Source organism: Megalobrama amblycephala, linkage group LG24 (assembly GCF_018812025.1).
Source record: "Megalobrama amblycephala isolate DHTTF-2021 linkage group LG24, ASM1881202v1, whole genome shotgun sequence".
Classification (NCBI taxonomy): Eukaryota; Metazoa; Chordata; class Actinopteri; order Cypriniformes; family Xenocyprididae; genus Megalobrama; species Megalobrama amblycephala.
The window spans coordinates 2,787,203-2,803,885 of record NC_063067.1 but is presented as its reverse complement, the minus strand read 5'-3'; the positions used below and the strand labels follow the sequence as shown (position 1 = coordinate 2,803,885).

Here is a 16,683-nt window from a genome sequence, read left to right as displayed (position 1 = left end):
TGTGAGTCTGACAGATGAAACCAGAACTTCGCTGCTCTCTTCTGAATTTCAGATAAGAGAGGGAATCTGCCCAGTTCTGCCCTGCAACCCAGACTAGGGGCATTTCTGTGGAGACCCAGGATATTTTTGCAGAATTCGAGGTGGAAAATTTCAATAGGATTTTTGTCCCACGCTTCATAGTTTAATTTAAATTTGGGGCCCCAGATTTCAGAGCCGTACAAAAGAATGGGCTTGATGATGGCATCAAAAATTTTCATCCACAGTTTTATGGGTGGATTGAATTTGAACAATGATTTTCTTATATTGTAATAAGCCCTGCGTGCCTTATCGGTCAGATCTTTCATTGCCATTTCAAATTGTCCAGAAGCTGAGATTGTGAGACCCAAGTAATTATAATATGTGACATGATTGAGAAGTGTTCCCCCGATTGTAAAATTATATTTTTTGTCAGTAAGGCAAGGTTTTTTTTTGGAAGATCATGATTTTGGATTTGTCCATGTTAATTGGTAAGGCCCAGTCGCTACTGTACTTCTCTAGAATTGAGAGGCTTTCATGCAGTCCCTCTTCATGAGGTGACAGCAGCAGAAGGTCGTCGGCGTACAGGAGGCATTTGATTTCTCTGCCCTCGAGGGTCAGACCAGGACAGGAGGACTTCTCAAGTGCTGATGCCAACTCATTGATATATATATTAAAGAGAGTCGGGCTGAGGCTGCAGCCTTGACGGACCCCTTTATTTTGACTGAAATAATCAGTTTGTTTGTCATTGATCTTGACACAGCATTTGTTCCCATTGTAAATGTCCTTTATGATATCATATGTCCTTCCTCCTATTCCACTTTGGATAAGTTTTAGAAAAAGCCCATCATGCCATACAGAATCAAAGGCTTTTTTTAAATCAATGAAGCAGCCGAATATTTTTCCTTGTTTTTTTTGATGAACATATTTTTGAATTAGTGTGTGAAGTGTGTAAATGTGATTTGATGTTCTCTGATTGGGCATAAATCCAATTTGACAATTCTTTAAAATTTTGTGTTCTTGAATGAACTGAACTAATCTGTCATTAATAATGGAACAGAATAGTTTTCCGAGGTTACTGCTCACTGTGATGCCTCTGTAATTATTTGGGTCGTACTTCTCACCTTGTTTAAAAATTGGAGTTATCAAATTTTCTTTCCATATTTCAGGAAATTTTCCTGATTTTAATAACAGGTTGAACAATTTTAGAATGGCATCTTTCAGTTTGGGGCTGCTGTGTTTCAGCATCTCATTAGATATTCCATCCACGCCACAGGATTTTTTGTTTTTTAGGGATTTCATCTTGTCTCTCAGTTCATTTAATGCTATGGCTGGTCTAAATTATTTAGCTGGTCTTTTATAGTGCGTTCCAGGTTATGTAGTTGGGAGGTCAGATGTTTTTGGCTAAGGGTTGGTTGGTTTGGTGAATAAAGATTTCCAAAATGTTCGGTCCAGATTTTAGGGTCATAGATGGGAAGGTGTTTGGCTTTTTTGGATTTGTCTAAATTGTTCCATAATTCCCAAAAACAATTTTGATCTACTGCCTCCTCAATCTTGTTTAGTTTTATTTTTCGTGTGATCAGCTTTTTTCTGTATTAATAATGACTTGTACATTTTAAGGGTTTCTTGATATGTGGCTCGTATTTGTTGGTTTGCTGGGTCTCTGTGTTTTTTGTTTGATAATGAACGTAATTCTTTTCTTACTTTTTGGCATTCTTTATCAAACCAACCAGCATTAGCCATTTCTTTTTTGCTTCTATAATTCTTTCTTTTTCTCAGGGCTTTTTTGGCCACTGTAGAGAAGATTTTTGTTAACTGTTCAGTTGCTAAATTGGTTGTCGTCTTCTCTTCACTAAAAGAAGTCAATAGAAATGAGTCTATCATATTCTGAACATTAGTGCTTTGGAGCGCAGCTTCATACTGGGCAGGACTGTCTTTACTCCATATAAATTTGGGGGGAGTGGATACAGTTTAACCTTCTGATCTGAAGATGGCAGAAGATTCACTGACCTGTTCAGACTGAGGACCGTGCGACTGTGGTCTGATAACGGTAGCTGTGGCATCACTGTGAAATAATTGATTTTATTTTGGTCTATATCTGTGATGGCGTAATCTACCGTGCTGCTGCCTAAATGTGAGCAGTAGGTAATTCGACACAGAGAATCACCCTTTGTTCTGCCGTTAACTATATAAAGACCCAGGCTTTTGCAGAGTTGCAGGACTTGTTTTCCATGTCTGTTTATTGTGTTGTCATAATTCTGACGTGTTTTAGTATATCGTTTTTGTTGATGATTAAGTGGACCGTTTATATATTTGTCTCCATCAGAGCTGATGTAGTCCACTTCCTTCCCCGTTCTAGCATTCAGATCCCCCATTAACAGAACTGATCCTAGAGACTGAAAGTAAATGATCTCTGACTGTAGGGTTGAGAAGATGTCATCATTATAATAAGGTGACTCATATGGGGGGATATATGTGGCACACAGTCTAAACACAAAAGCTCTTTTTTAAGTTTTATCCAAATATGTGTTTTCCCTTTTTTCACAGGTTGAATATTATGCCACAGATGGTCTTTGAACCAAACTATGATTCCTCCTGAATCTCTTCCATTTTTAACATTAGGCTTTTTGATTGAGGGTATTCGTAGCTCTCTGTAGTTTAAAGGAGTGCGGGTTTTGGAGTCTAAACGACTCCATGTCTCAAGTAAAATAATTATATCTGAACTATATACAGTATTGACAAAATCAGGGTTAGTCATTTTCTCTCCAAAAGCTGAAGAGAACATCCCTTGAATATTATAACATGTTATTTTAAACGATGACATTGAAAAATATTGTATTTACCGGAACAATGTATGAATTTATGACCAAATCATGTTTTAAAATATAGATTAATCAATTAAAAAAGTAATATAAAAGGTATATAGAAATATAGTGAGTGAATTAATTTTACAAATGTTACATTTAAAAATAAACTAATAAAAAAGAAATAATGAAATCATTAAGAAATAATGATCATACTTGACTACAGACATACTGTGATTCCTTAAGCTAACAGGTTGTCACATATCATTTTTAGCATGTGTTTTATCTGGACCAGGTCACTGGTGTCTGTTCTACCTCGTCCGGCCACTACAGCGGCGTAGCTGTCTGTCTGACTGACCCTCTCTTCGCGGTCAGGATGTGTTTTCTGGGGGCTTTTCAGGGCTGACTCCTTGATGGTTTTTGCAAACAGTCTCATGCCCTCTTGATGGATGTGGATGTGGTCGTACAGATGCTTGTGGGTGATGCGCTGATGGTCGGCTATGTGGACATTCGGCATTGGAGCGCAGACTCTAGCTATCTCCGCATTGATTGTGCTGATGATCCTGTGTGGCACGTCTCTGCGAGGTAGAAGGGTTGAGATGATGACCTTGGCTCTGGGGTAGATCCTGCTGGCTGTTTTCACCACGTTGGACAGGGCTTTAGTGACGTCCACCCTTCTAGCACTGAGGTCGTTTGTTCCGGTGTGAAGAATGATGTGTGACGGTACACCCAGAACACCCTCTTGCAGCAGTCTTAAAGCAGAGTGTGAGGTGGGACACCAGAACTTTTTCACAGATCTCCCCGGAAACAGTCGTCTGGGGTCAAGATGGTGGCCGTTGGAGTCACAGAGGATGACGATGTTGTCTTTACTCTTCTGTTCTCTGCTGGTGCTCATGGGTGATGTTGTTGTTGTTCGTGGTGGGTGACTCTGTGTGGTGTTGCCGTTCTCTTTCCTCTTGAGGCTCTGAGGGGCTTGAGGAGACTGACGAGTTGCAGGAGTGAAGGAGCTCTGAGGTTGTGTGCTGACTCTCTTCTGATGTTGAGTTGGGGACTCTTTCAGGAGAAACTCTCACTCACTCTCTCTCTCACTCACTCACTCACTCACTCACTCACTCACTCACTCCCTCACTCAGCACTTGTGAAGCAACACCACCACCAAAATCCACCCACCTTCAGCACTCAGCTCCTGTAACAAAGAGATGGTGTGTTACACTTGAGGATAGTCACAACAAAATCACTGGTAAATTCACAAACACATTGCATCAAGCACGTCAATGCAAGGGATGTGAAGGCACTTTTAACCCTTAATCATGCCTTTCACCCATAAATACAAAATCACAATATAATGAAACAAACAAAAAGAAAGGAGAAGGATATTAAATCCCTCTTTTATACACAAAATAAACTCAATATACAATAAAGAATTATAAGAAGGTTGTACCAACAAAATAAATTAACCAAGAACATTAAACAAAAGAAATAAGAATAAACATTTTACAACCAAACATACAACAACAAAGGAAAAACAACAAAACCAAAGAAAAACACCACAAATGTACGAAATAACAGGCAAAGCAACAGCGCCCCTGGATGATTATTCCCACGAAGCCCCGACAGCACGAGATTTAATGGCCCATAGGCGCGAGTCTACCTGTGAATTTAAAATATAAAGACAGATCAGACAGCCCAACCCAAGTGCCAGCTTATTATCACTTCCAACACATACCACTGTAAATCGGTTGAATCAAATGTCTAGCACACGTTACCATTAAGTGCACCGGTGAACCAGAAAGCTGCAGGCTCGTTCTATCAATCCGCGTAAAATACGTGCACAGGGGAGAACAAGGAACCGCTGATACGCAGCAACGCAATCTATAATACAATTAACAATAACATAAAACACACTCTTTTATGAATAAATACTAACAAACTTTAAAACCACATACCGTATGCGTGCGTCCGTGAGCTCACGTCAATGGTAATACAGCACACAACGGGAGACAACAAGTCTGTAGCGTCAGGAAACCGCGTGTATTGAAACTACAAACAAATAGACGCAGCCCTTACAAACGTTATCTTGCACTAAACAAATGTATACAGCGGTTTCACTTACCTGCAAAAAGAAACCACGTCAACCAAGCACCAGCCGCAAGGTTTATCCCAAGCTACAGCTCTAAACAAAGATAATACTAATATGAAACAGCGCACTACTAACAGTTAGCCAACATCACCAAACATACCTGACCGGCGATCAGAAATGACGCAGAGCAAAGGGGCGTGACTCGTGACGCCATACCACCTGACGGCCAAATTTATACCTGTCCACTGCACAGTGATAGGACAATCAATGAGCATAACCAACCCAATCCAACAGGACGACTCACGTTAATTCTATCACACTATTATAGCATTAAAGCGTAAAAGCAGTGTTGCAGAATCAAAAACATATAAGTGACTTGGTTTCCGAATGAGCAGCAGAACAATCAAGCATAAATATAATGTACAAACCTGATTCCAAAAAAGTTGGGACACTGTGCAAATTGTGAATAAAAACAGAATGCAATGATGTGGAAGTTTCAAATTTCAATATTTTATTCAGAATACAACATAGATGACATATCAAATGTTTAAACTGAGAAAATGTATAATTTTAAGAGAAAAATAAGTTGATTTTAAATTTTATGGCATCAACACATCTCAAAAAAGTTGGGACAAGGCCATGTTTACCACTGTGTGGCATCCCCTCTTCTTTTTATAACAGTCTGCAAACGTCTGGGGACTGAGGAGACAAGTTGCTCAAGTTTAGGAATAGGAATGTTGTCCCATTCTTGTCTAATACAGGCTTCTAGTTGCTCAACTGTCTTAGGTCTTCTTTGTCACATCTTCCTCTTTATGATGCGCCAAATGTTCCCTTTCGTGGGAACTATCGACGCTACGTCGAATGACGTGATGGGAACCCTCTGCATTTTGTGTTCGTGAAGCACCTCTGTATCCAACCAATGAGGAAACGTGACGTCAGAGGCGGGTGACGTCACGGACCAGGAAACTATAAAGCATACCCAGAACAAAGAACGCTAGCTTCTGTTGTCTTCAGCAAGCGCTCTCTGTATCTTGTGTGTCTTATTTGGTGTTGTTTGTCTTATCACATATAAATAATCACGATCTCTTTGTCTGAGGACAAGAGTATCTCACACCAATCCATATATTTATATATAAAAAGACACGTATTATGGCGAGAAACGGCAGTGAAGTGGAGTGAGTATGCCCAGGCAGCTCTCGAGGGAGCCGTCTGTGTGCACTGTAAAAACTCGCTCTCAGGACACTGTGCTCCAGTGTTCCCCACGGATCGGGTCCCGCTTCTGCTGAGGCAGGCCGGAGGCTCCTTTCGTGGGGTTCACAAATGGATCTGACAGAGGGGTTAGAGACGGGCGCCGCCCTTTCTCTGCCTTCACCTGCCAGGTTCAGTGCCGTCTCCCAGGTGAGCGCTGATAACAACTTGGGTTGTCCTTGTCCTCTTTAGTCCGGATGACATGGCGTCCCAGTTTTCCAAAAAGAACTTCAAATTTTGATTCGTCTGACCACAGAACAGTTTTCCACTTTGCCACAGTCCATTTTAAATGAGCCTTGGCCCAGAGAAAACGCCTGCGCTTCTGGATCATGTTTAGATATGGCTTCTTTTTTGACCTATAGAGTTTTAGCCGGCAACGGCGAAAGGCACGGTGGATTGTGTTCACCGACAATGTTTTCTGGAAGTAATCCTGAGCCCATGTTGTGATTTCCATTACAGTAGCATTCCTGTATGTGATGCAGTGCCATCTAAGGGCCCGAAGATCACGGGCATCCAGTATGGTTTTCCGACCTTGACCCTTACGCACAGAGATTGTTCCTGATTCTCTGAATCTTTGGATGATATTATGCACTGTAGATTTCACACATACTTCAAAACTTCAAAACTTCAAACTCTTTGCAATTTTTCTCTGAGAAACTCCTTTCTGATATTGCTCCACTATTTTTGGCCGCAGCATTGGGGGAATTGGTGATCCTCTGCCCATCTTGACTTCTGAGAGACACTGCCACTCTGAGAGGCTCTTTTTATACCCAATCATGTTGCCAATTGACCTAATAAGTTGCCAATTGGTCCTCCAGCTGTTCCTTATATGTACATTTAAATTTTTTCGGCGTCTTATTGCTACCTGTCCCAATGTCAATCCAAAATGAGCCAATATTTGGCATGACATTTCAAAATGTCTCACTTTCAACGTTTGATATGTTATCTATATTCTATTGTGAATAAAATATAAGTTCATGAGATTTGTAAATTATTTAATTCCTTTTTTATTCACAATTTGTACAGTGTCCCAACTTTTTTGGAATCGGGTTTGTATTTAACATATGAAACTACTAATACAGAGGTTATACATCTAAATATACACAGAGGATATACATATACCAAAAGTATTTTGGTAAATTTACCAAAAGTAAAGACAGGGTTAAGAGAGAAGACAAGTAGCAGACTTACAGACAATCCTTGAGAGCCAGCAAAGAATCAGTATCACTTTGTTAGGTTGTATGACTTATCGCATCTAAGATAGAGAGAAGCGGTACTTGCATGAGTTTGCGTGGTGAGTTTCAAAAAGATACAGGTGAAGATTCAGTGCGGCTGCAGTTCGTTGGATTCTTCCGTTTCCTCGGGAGGATTTGAACTGAGGACCTGGAAGTTTATTTCCCCGGAGATGGCCGTCCCGAAGAAGAGGAGCTTGTGATGGAAGCATGGTCGCCGTGATGTGCGTGAGATGTTGAGGGACAATTGTGAGACAATCGAGAGACAAAGGGAACATGCTTGAGCTTGTCTTTTAAGGAAAAACAAGCCAACACGCCTCCATGGGTGAAACAGCCAATGTCCAGCGCGGATTTTGAGGAGGGAAAAGTTCTTTTTGTCTTGTCTTGCGGCTCAATTTGCATAATTTATGATGGTTTCATAATTGGTAACTTTTACTCAAAGAGACCTTAGAAACAGACTAATGCATGGTATCGTAACAGAACATTCATAGTTCATTAAAGAATCCTGTCAGAATTCATTTAAGACCAAACATACCAGGGTGCAGCAGACATAAAGACATAGACACAGTCTTACACTCGCATATAAAGGTTTGGGGTACAATTCGCACAACTATAGTCAGAGCTAAGCATATACACTGGGGATACATACATGCAACTTGAAATACAACGATGGGTACACTTTGGCACAGTCATATTTTGAGGATAAATGTACATACAAACTCTATGCATGTTTGTGTGTGTGTGTGTGTGTGTGTGTGTGTGTGTGTGTGTGTGTGTGTGTGTATTGGGGTTTGGCGATGTCTGGAATGCGGCCACATGAAGTAACCCACATGAAGTGATTCTTTTGGAGTCCCCAGAGCCGGAGACTGGGGTTTTCGGTTTAGCTTCAGATGGGCCACAAAGATGCCGATGGATCCATTTGGTCCGAGACTTGCCGGAGCCGATTCGTGATTTACATGCACAGTTCAGGAGGCTAAAGGCATTCTAAAAATTCTAAAGTTGGTTGGCTAAACTGATCTATACAGACGTTACACCATTGACCGTTATGACTGCGGTCACAACCACTGAGTGGCACAAAGACTGAGTGGCAGCATTGGTTTTCAGTGTGAATGCCGCGAAATTTCATGCCACTGACACATGCCACGATTCACACCTTTTAAGTGACCCATGCCAATGAAGACCAGAAGTGCCACCGGATGAGCCATTGCGTCAGATGCCATGTCACTTGATGTTAAAACCCCCTCTCTGATTTCCACAGTTTATTGAACAGGTTATTTGATCACCTGATATGATGTTACACATTCAGAGCTCGCAAACCACCCCTCTTTAAGCGGCCGTGACTCTTAAAGATTCGGAATATGTTATCTATTTCTGATGCAGAAAAGTTAGTTCATGCTTTCATGACGTCTCGACTAGATTACTGTAATGCATTATTAGATGGTTGTCCTGCTTCCTCAATAAATAAGCTACAATTAGTACAAAATGCAGCTGCTAGAGTTCTTACCAGGTCAAGAAAATATGATCATATAACACCAATCTTATCATCTCTACACTGGTTACCTATTAAGTTCCGTATCGATTATAAAGTATTGCTAATGACCTATAAGGCTCTAAATGGTTTAGCTCCTGTGTATTTAACCGATCTTCTATCGCCCTACAATCCTTCACGCTCTCTAAGGTCACAAAACTCTGGACTTCTGGTTGTACCTAGGATAGCTAAGTCCACTAAAGGAGGGAGAGCGTTTTCACATTTGGCTCCTAAACTCTGGAATAGCCTTCCTGATAATGTTAGGAGCTCAGACTCGCTCACCCAGATAAAAATAGATTAAAGAAACATCTCTTTAGCCAAGCATTCACATAATGCATCTCATACCAGATCAACTGCACATGACTATCTTTGCTTAAAGTTATGAACAGCAGCTACTCTAATTATTCTCCTTTTGCTTTTCTGTTTTGCCTCGGGACACCCGCCCTGAGGTGACTAGAGAGGACTTCAGCTTCAGTTTGGATCCAGCCTCTTAAGAAGACCTCAGATGACCATCACCTGTGAAGAGACGGCGCCAGCTCCTGCGAGGACTTCAGAAGACGCAATCATCTGGATCAACATTCACATTGCACAATCTCTATATCCTAATTTATTGTTAATGTAATTCATTTTCCAGGAGCTCTTTGCTTCTACCTTCAGTTAAACTGCTAACAGTGATTGTAATTAATTACCTAAAGTATATCATTTGCTAACTACATTCTTTAAATTGTAATGTTGACATCCATTTTCTGTAAAGCTGCTTTGAAATGATATGTATCGTGAAAAGCGCTATACAAATAAATTTGAATTGAATTGAAAAAGAGCCCACAACTCTTATTAAATCGGCCGTGACTCTTACCGTTATTTTTACCGTCAACTTGTTATTTACTTTGACCCATACTGTGTTTGAACGCACAGTACAGCGTTGTTGGCTGGGCAGCAAAGGTGAATGTTGACGCTCTCGCCGGCGGCGGTGTGAACGCAAAGTTAAAGCGGCCGTGACTCTTAAAGCGGCCATGATTTGAGCGCCTCTTAAAGAGATAGAAGAATCGAAAGATCCATCAATCATCACAACAATTGTTTGTTACAGCGTAAATACAAGAAATTCCTTCTTTCTTTATGTATTTCTTTGTGGCCGAACAGACATGTACGTTTTTCATGTACTCTTTTTCCTCAGGCTGCCCATCGAGGCTTGTGCCAAGCCAACATCAAAGTTTGTTTATGAACTTTATCTTCTAGTTAATCTTTGTTCCTGTTAATTTCAACATTTACTAATAAATCAAGAGTTGTATTTGTTAACATTAGTTAATGCACTGTGAGCAAACACAAACAATGAACAGCAGTAATGTTAAGTAACAAAAGTATTGATCATGGTTAGTTCGAGTTAATACATTAAAGGTCCCGTTCTTCGTGATCCCATGTTTCAAACTTTAGTTAGTGTGTAATGTTGTTGTTAGAATATAAATAAAATCTGTAAAATTTTAAAGCTCAAAGTTCAATGCCAAGCGAAATATTTTATTTAACAGAAGTCGCCTACATCGAACGGCCAGTTTGGACTACATCTCTCTACTTCCTTCTTTAATGACGTCACTAAAACAGTTTTTTGACTAACCTCCGCCCACAGGAATACACAAGAGTTGCGTTTGTAGAGTGTGTTTGTCGCCATGTCGTCGAAACGCTGTTATTTTCATCCCGCAGTCCAATCACCGGGTCTGATTCCGGCTCAGATTGATAGGGTCAAATTAAAGACATGTTTACAATAACACTGAGCGCGTGCATCTCCACGTTATGGTAAGAGGCGTGACCTTTCCGGGCAAGATGCGCTAAACTGCTGTCGAATCACAACACAGGAACCGCTGGCACAATCAGAACTCGTTACGTATTTCTGAAGGAGGGACTTCATAGAACAAGGAAGTCATCAGCCCGTTTTTATGACAGTGGAAACAGCGGTATACAGATAAGTAAATTATGTGAAAAATACTGTGTTTTTTTACACGCGAAACATGAACACGTTATATTGCACGCTATAAACACAATCAAAGCTTCAAAAAACCACGAAAAACGGGACCTTTAACTAATGTTGACAAATGAACCTTATTGTAAAGTGTTACTTTAATTGTATTTTTTGACCATAAAATAAATCTGTACATCAACAGTGGGAGATTATTATTAACAGATTGAATAAAGTTTATTAAGCATATTCTCTTATGACTGTACTAATATTTCTCTGCTTCTGACTGCGTTTCAGTGTGTAAATGAGGTTTGATCAGGAATCAACAGCTCCTGTGTTTGATGTGAGGTAATGTGAGTTTGGTCATTGTTGTGGGTGAATCAGAAACCTCCTCTAACAACAGCAGTGAATATTTTCACAAGGGAACCAAAAGTGAAAGTAACTATCTCAGCAGATCGGGGGTTTTCCTGACAAAGCCTCGACACGTCGCATATAAATAGTTTAATTTATTAATGTTCTTTAGTGTATTGTGTTTTTTCTACTGTATCTGTTTATACTGAACTTGTAATCTGGATTTTGAGTCACATTCACTAAAGATGGCAGAGAGACCTTCATCACCTACAGGTAAGAATATCTGGTATCACTTTACAATAAGGTTCATTAGTTAACATTAGTTAAATACATTAACATGAACTGTGCTTCTACAGTTATTATTAATCTTAATGTTCATTTCAGCATTTATTAATACATTATTAAATTGTGTATTTGTTAACATTAATGCACTGAACTAACATGAACATGAACAATGAACAATGAACTATTTTTAACTAACATCAACAAAGATTAATAAACACAGTGTATCTTGGGAGAAGCCTTGAAATATAATTATTCTTCAATCTCATTTTCCCATCACCATGTTCCCTCCAAGGTTTCTGTATCAGCCATGACAGGAAAGCTGTTTGACTAACATGTGAAAGGATCAGTCACAGCTCATTTCAAGCAGTATTATCAGACATATTTTACTACACTGATGGTCTCAAATTAGACTGTCAAACAACCTACAAACACAGATTTCTTTCAATAAAGACACAAAGTAACTTCATATAGATTTCTTTTGAAGGATTACAGTGTTAATTTCAGTGGAAAAAAGTTCATATGCTCCTGCTTTAAGACTAAACAGTATTATATATTTGTGTGTGTAAAACATGAAACGTACTCTTGACCTCCAATGAGAAGAACGACAGTTTAACTTGAATGTCTTATTCCCTGTTTTTATTTCAGAGATGTCAGCGAGCTGCTCCAGTCCAGATGATCCAGTGATCCGGATTCTTCTGATGGGCAGAAATGGTTCTGGGAAAAGCTCATCTGGAAATACTATACTTGGAGAAATGAGATTTAAAGAGCACAAGTCTGAAGTGTGTGAGGGTGAAACACAGATCGGAGAGAAGCAGGTGCATGTGATTATTTCTCCAGATCTACTGGATCCAGATCTGAATAAAGAGAAGCTGGAGATGATGAAAGAGCAGCTGGTCTCTGGATGTTCAGCAGGTCTCAGTTCAGTTCTGCTCACCGTTCCTCTAGAGGAACCTGTGGGAAATGAGGAAGAGATCCTGGATTTCATGAAGTGTTTATTTGGTCCTGAAGTTCAGAAGTACATCATGATTCTGTTCACACATGGAGATGAGCTGGAGGATCTGGAACAGACCACTGATGAACATCTAAAACAGAAAGATCGAGCTGATCTCCAGCGACTGTTGACTGAATGTGGAGGAAGATTTTACTGTTTCAATATCAAGAGTAAATCAGATGGTCAGATACAAGGACTACTGCAGAAGATTGAAGGAGTGATGATGGAGAATGGAGGGAAATTTATCATGGAACGAATGAAGAGGAGCAACAGCAAAGTCAATATTGTCAATTGTAGGCTGTTCAGTTGTTGTTTTTGTAGTAAATTAATAATACAAACATATGTCCGCAGAGCCTGTTTTATTAGTGATTTGATGTTTCTGTTGTAGTTTCAGGAGAGTCTCCAGCAGAAGATCCAGATTCATCAGGTTCCTCTGAGAGGAAAGATCAGGGGTCTCATGTATAAAACTTTCCATATAGATTTCATCTTAAAAGTGCGAAACTCCAGAACCTCCATGAAATTCCCTTTATAAAGCGTACATGAATCTCCTCCCAGAAATCACCATATGTGGAGCTTACAATGCCTAGTTTTCCTATGCATTACCTCATCTGCATATCTTTCCATGCATATTCCCATCCACATGACACCATGTTTAATGGTGCAAGATAAGGAAAATATGACTATAATTGTCATTTGCGCCATCACATTATATTGAAATCATTCACTCTCCTTGTCTTGTTTTAGAAAAAAATAAACCAAACTTGTACTGTTCAGAGAAAGTTTTCAGAGAAGATTTCTCATTCTTTTCCACTGGACAAATAGTATTTTTAATTGTTTTAAACAAATCAAATTTATGCAATTTTGCCTATAATGTAAACATATTTTTTAGGGTGTTTATATGTTTTAATAGGAACACATAGGCCTTATTTTTGCATTGTAAATAATTGTCTGACAATCACTGGCAAAACATTTAAAAAAATAAAATATATCTCACCATTTCCTTCAAAATATATCCTTCAAATACAAAGGTATTTTTCATAATATTGGAAAGACCATGAAATGGGTTATCTTTAGGCTTCTGTCTGTCTGTGTACATCAGCAGCACACCTGTGTGTGTGTGTGTGTGTGTGTGTGTGTGTGTGTGTGTGTGTGTAACAGAGTTTGTACAGTACTGTGTAGTCGTTCAGCTACTCGTCGGACAATCACCGAGTGATTCCTTCAGTGTCTGTCATTATGTTGCTAAGCCATCTGCTTAGACGAAATCAAGTGTGCATCATTGAAATATAAAGTTCAGTCATGAAACTCTAACCGAGCGCTGAATCTGAAGTAATCTTCGGATAATTTTCAGTTGCCGGCCCAAGACTCTTGAATACCCTTCCACCTGACATCAGATCTGCACTCTCAGTTGATGTTTTTAAATCTCGCGTGAAAACATGAGTTTTGAGAACACAGTTTAAAGTGGAATTATCATGCGTCAAGAAATCCCCAGTGTAGTTAAAACTGTGTTCAAAAGCAGGAAATCCACAAAAAAAAAGTTTATTTAAATGAATATAAAAATGTTGTAACTTCTGGATAATGATTTCATGTAATCTCAGTGTTTGACTCCATTAAGGGGAGTGACATATTTAATCTAAATGTGGAAATTGAAATGTTTAAATGTTAACAGAGTGTAAAATCATCTGTTTACTTCATTACTTTGCTCACTCCAGTAAAAGAGTGTGAATGCATGGTCTAGATCCTGGAGGGCCACCATACTGCAGAGTTCAGATCCAACCCCAGTTAAACTCTCCTGAACCAGCGAATCAAGGTCTACTAGGCATACTGGAAACTTCCAGTCAGGTGTGATGAGGCAAGTTAGAGCTAAACTTTCAGGACCGAGTTTAGACACCCCTGGTCTAGAGTGTCCGTACATGTATTTCAGAGTAGGCTACTTTCCAGTGTTGATGTTTGTTGAGTGTCCAGCAGATGGTGCCAAACCTCAATTCAAACTGATGAAGTGAAACAGGTGAGACCGTTCAGTCATACAGAGGCTTCATCAGTCTGATCCCGTGAAAGCTATTACACCTGTAAAGCATCTGGGTGGTTATATTACTGAGTACTTTGGCATGTGAAAATAATGTTCACTTTTTCATAAAAGCATGAAGTTTGGTACACTTGTACAGTTTGGGGCCCTGGACATTTTCAGAAATGATGCCATCATAAAAACTCCTCGTTACTTTCCGCCATAACCAAATTATGTATTTTGTATCATATCTTGTGAACCGAACATGGTAACACAGAAAAGGTGATGTCTACCCCTATGTTTTGATAGTCTAGGATTACGATGATACCATATAAAATCAAACTGTGCAGGTGAGTAGTTAATGGAGAATTCAGTGACATGAGAAGGAAATCCCAGTATCTGAGAACCTAGGCTAGACTTTATAATATGTCTGTCACATGCATGTGGTGTAGAGATTCAAAAGCTTAATGCTTAGTGTGAGTATATTCAATATGACCTCAGCAACAAGCTTAAAAAGAATGCCAGACACAAAGATTTACTTCAAAAAATCTACACTGCTCAAAAATAAAACAATAAAAACAAGACAACACAAATCACACATTGGATCTCAATGAAATATTCAATTTGAAAATCTTTATTCATATACATTTTGTAATTTTTTAAGAACAAAGCTGTCAATGGAAACCAAAATCATCAACACACTGAGGGCTGGGTTCAAAATTCACACCGAAAATCAATGTAAAAACTGAAGTTAGAGGCTGATCCAACTTGGATTAAGTTCATCACAGCAACTCATAATGCAAGTCAGTAGTGTGTAGGGCTGCACAATGAATCAAATTTCTAATCGCAATTACAATTATGGATGCCACAATTACATAATCATTCAAAAGTGCACTTATAAAAATCAAAACAACAAAATAGTCTAATTACAGAACATTATTCTGTGTGCTAAAGATGTGTTTTTATTCTACAGGCAAATATTTTTTACTTTTTATTTAAAGCCCCTGTAAAGTCATTTTAAAGTATGTGTTCTGAGTTTCTCACACCGCAGAGAAATGTGTTATTAACCACCCAGCCAAATATGAATGATTAAAAAAAAACTGGCAAGTAAATGAAATAAGTTATCAAAATCTCGAAAAATTGAGCAGTATTCTCTGCGCTCAGACGCTGGGGGCGTGTCCGCTGTCAGAGCTGAAACCACACCCACTCACGAGAAAGATGCAGCCTCAACTGACTTGAGTCTAATGAGCCAAACATACTGATGCATATAAACAAAAGAATCACATTAGAGGGTTGCAAATTTTAGTAGAGTTACTGTGGACTACTAATTATAGCATAAGCACACACGGCAACTTACACTCATTGGTGGGCACGTACTGCTGACTGTTGTCGACAGATGTCGGCGCCGTGAGACGGGAGGATGAAGGCCAGGACGGGAGACTCTGTCCGGCCCCTAAATAATCGGTTGTCGGTGGGACGGGAGGATGAAGGCCGAGGCGGGAGATAGTCTGTTCAGCCCCGATCACCAATAACAGCGGATTGTCAGTGAATCCCAGCTGTCTGATGAAAGTTTGTAAAACTATCTGGTGTGGAATGATCACTTTAGAAACAAAATTAATCCACCCCTTCTTCATATCATTGTTTTAGGAAATTTAAGTAAGGAGACCGAGCTTTATTGTATATTATAACAACCATGAAATATGCATTTTACGAGCTAAATGTGCAAAGGGGCTGTATAACGCGAGTGAGCCGCTGTGGCGTTAGGGGCGGCGCCATGCTCAGGGGCTCCAATGCGACATCGGACCCCCGTTTTAGCATAATCACCCTCCTAAACCTTGTGGAAAGCCTTCCCAGTGCTGGGTTTCCCGAAACCTTCTTAACTCTACGTCGTTCTTAAATTATACCTTAAGCTGTACCTTAACGCTAATACGTGTTTCCCGAAACGTTCTTAGTTAAGTATACCTTCTGTAAGTCATACTTTCGTAAGGTTGGTCTGGAGCACTCTTAGCTATACCTTATTATCACTGCTGACAGTCAATACGAATATAATTCTGAAGCTGTAATACACCCAGTGTTCAATTAGGATTATGGCAAAGAATAAAATGCAAAAAAATCACTGCTAAATTCAAATGTGCTTTAGCGCTGATCCAGAGACAGACATGCGCTTGTCATGTATCACAACTATTCTGTGTTTTAAAC

The 16,683-nt window shown here is 39.5% G+C and overlaps 2 protein-coding genes and 1 long non-coding RNA gene across 4 annotated transcripts in view; 2 read left to right on the top strand and 1 right to left on the bottom strand.

Annotated features, from left to right (window-relative positions):
* The window catches only part of LOC125260280 (E3 ubiquitin/ISG15 ligase TRIM25-like), a 673,153-nt gene that overhangs the window by 598,446 nt on the left and 58,024 nt on the right, over nt 1-16,683 (top strand). The window lies entirely within an intron of this gene.
* Nucleotides 3,958-4,881, bottom strand: LOC125260358. The gene is made up of 3 exons (XR_007183025.1): nt 4,766-4,881; nt 4,586-4,691; nt 3,958-4,470 (listed from the first exon to the last, which is right to left on the bottom strand). It is a non-coding gene; the product is annotated as an uncharacterized LOC125260358 (long non-coding RNA).
* Nucleotides 11,268-13,470, top strand: LOC125260323 (immune-associated nucleotide-binding protein 1-like). Its single transcript, XM_048178644.1, has 3 exons — nt 11,268-11,479; nt 12,137-12,775; nt 12,871-13,470. The coding sequence occupies exons 1-3, from the start codon at nt 11,452-11,454 to the stop codon at nt 12,945-12,947; spliced, it is 744 nt and encodes a 247-aa protein (XP_048034601.1). The 5' UTR covers nt 11,268-11,451; the 3' UTR covers nt 12,948-13,470.

Coding starts and splice junctions, on each gene's coding strand:
- LOC125260323 (XM_048178644.1), top strand. CDS start 11,452: ATGGCAGAGAGACCTTCATCACCTACAG. Junction 11,480..12,136: donor GAGACCTTCATCACCTACAG/GTAAGAATATCT, acceptor TTTTTATTTCAG/AGATGTCAGCGAGCTGCTCC. Junction 12,776..12,870: donor CAAAGTCAATATTGTCAATT/GTAGGCTGTTCA, acceptor TTTCTGTTGTAG/TTTCAGGAGAGTCTCCAGCA.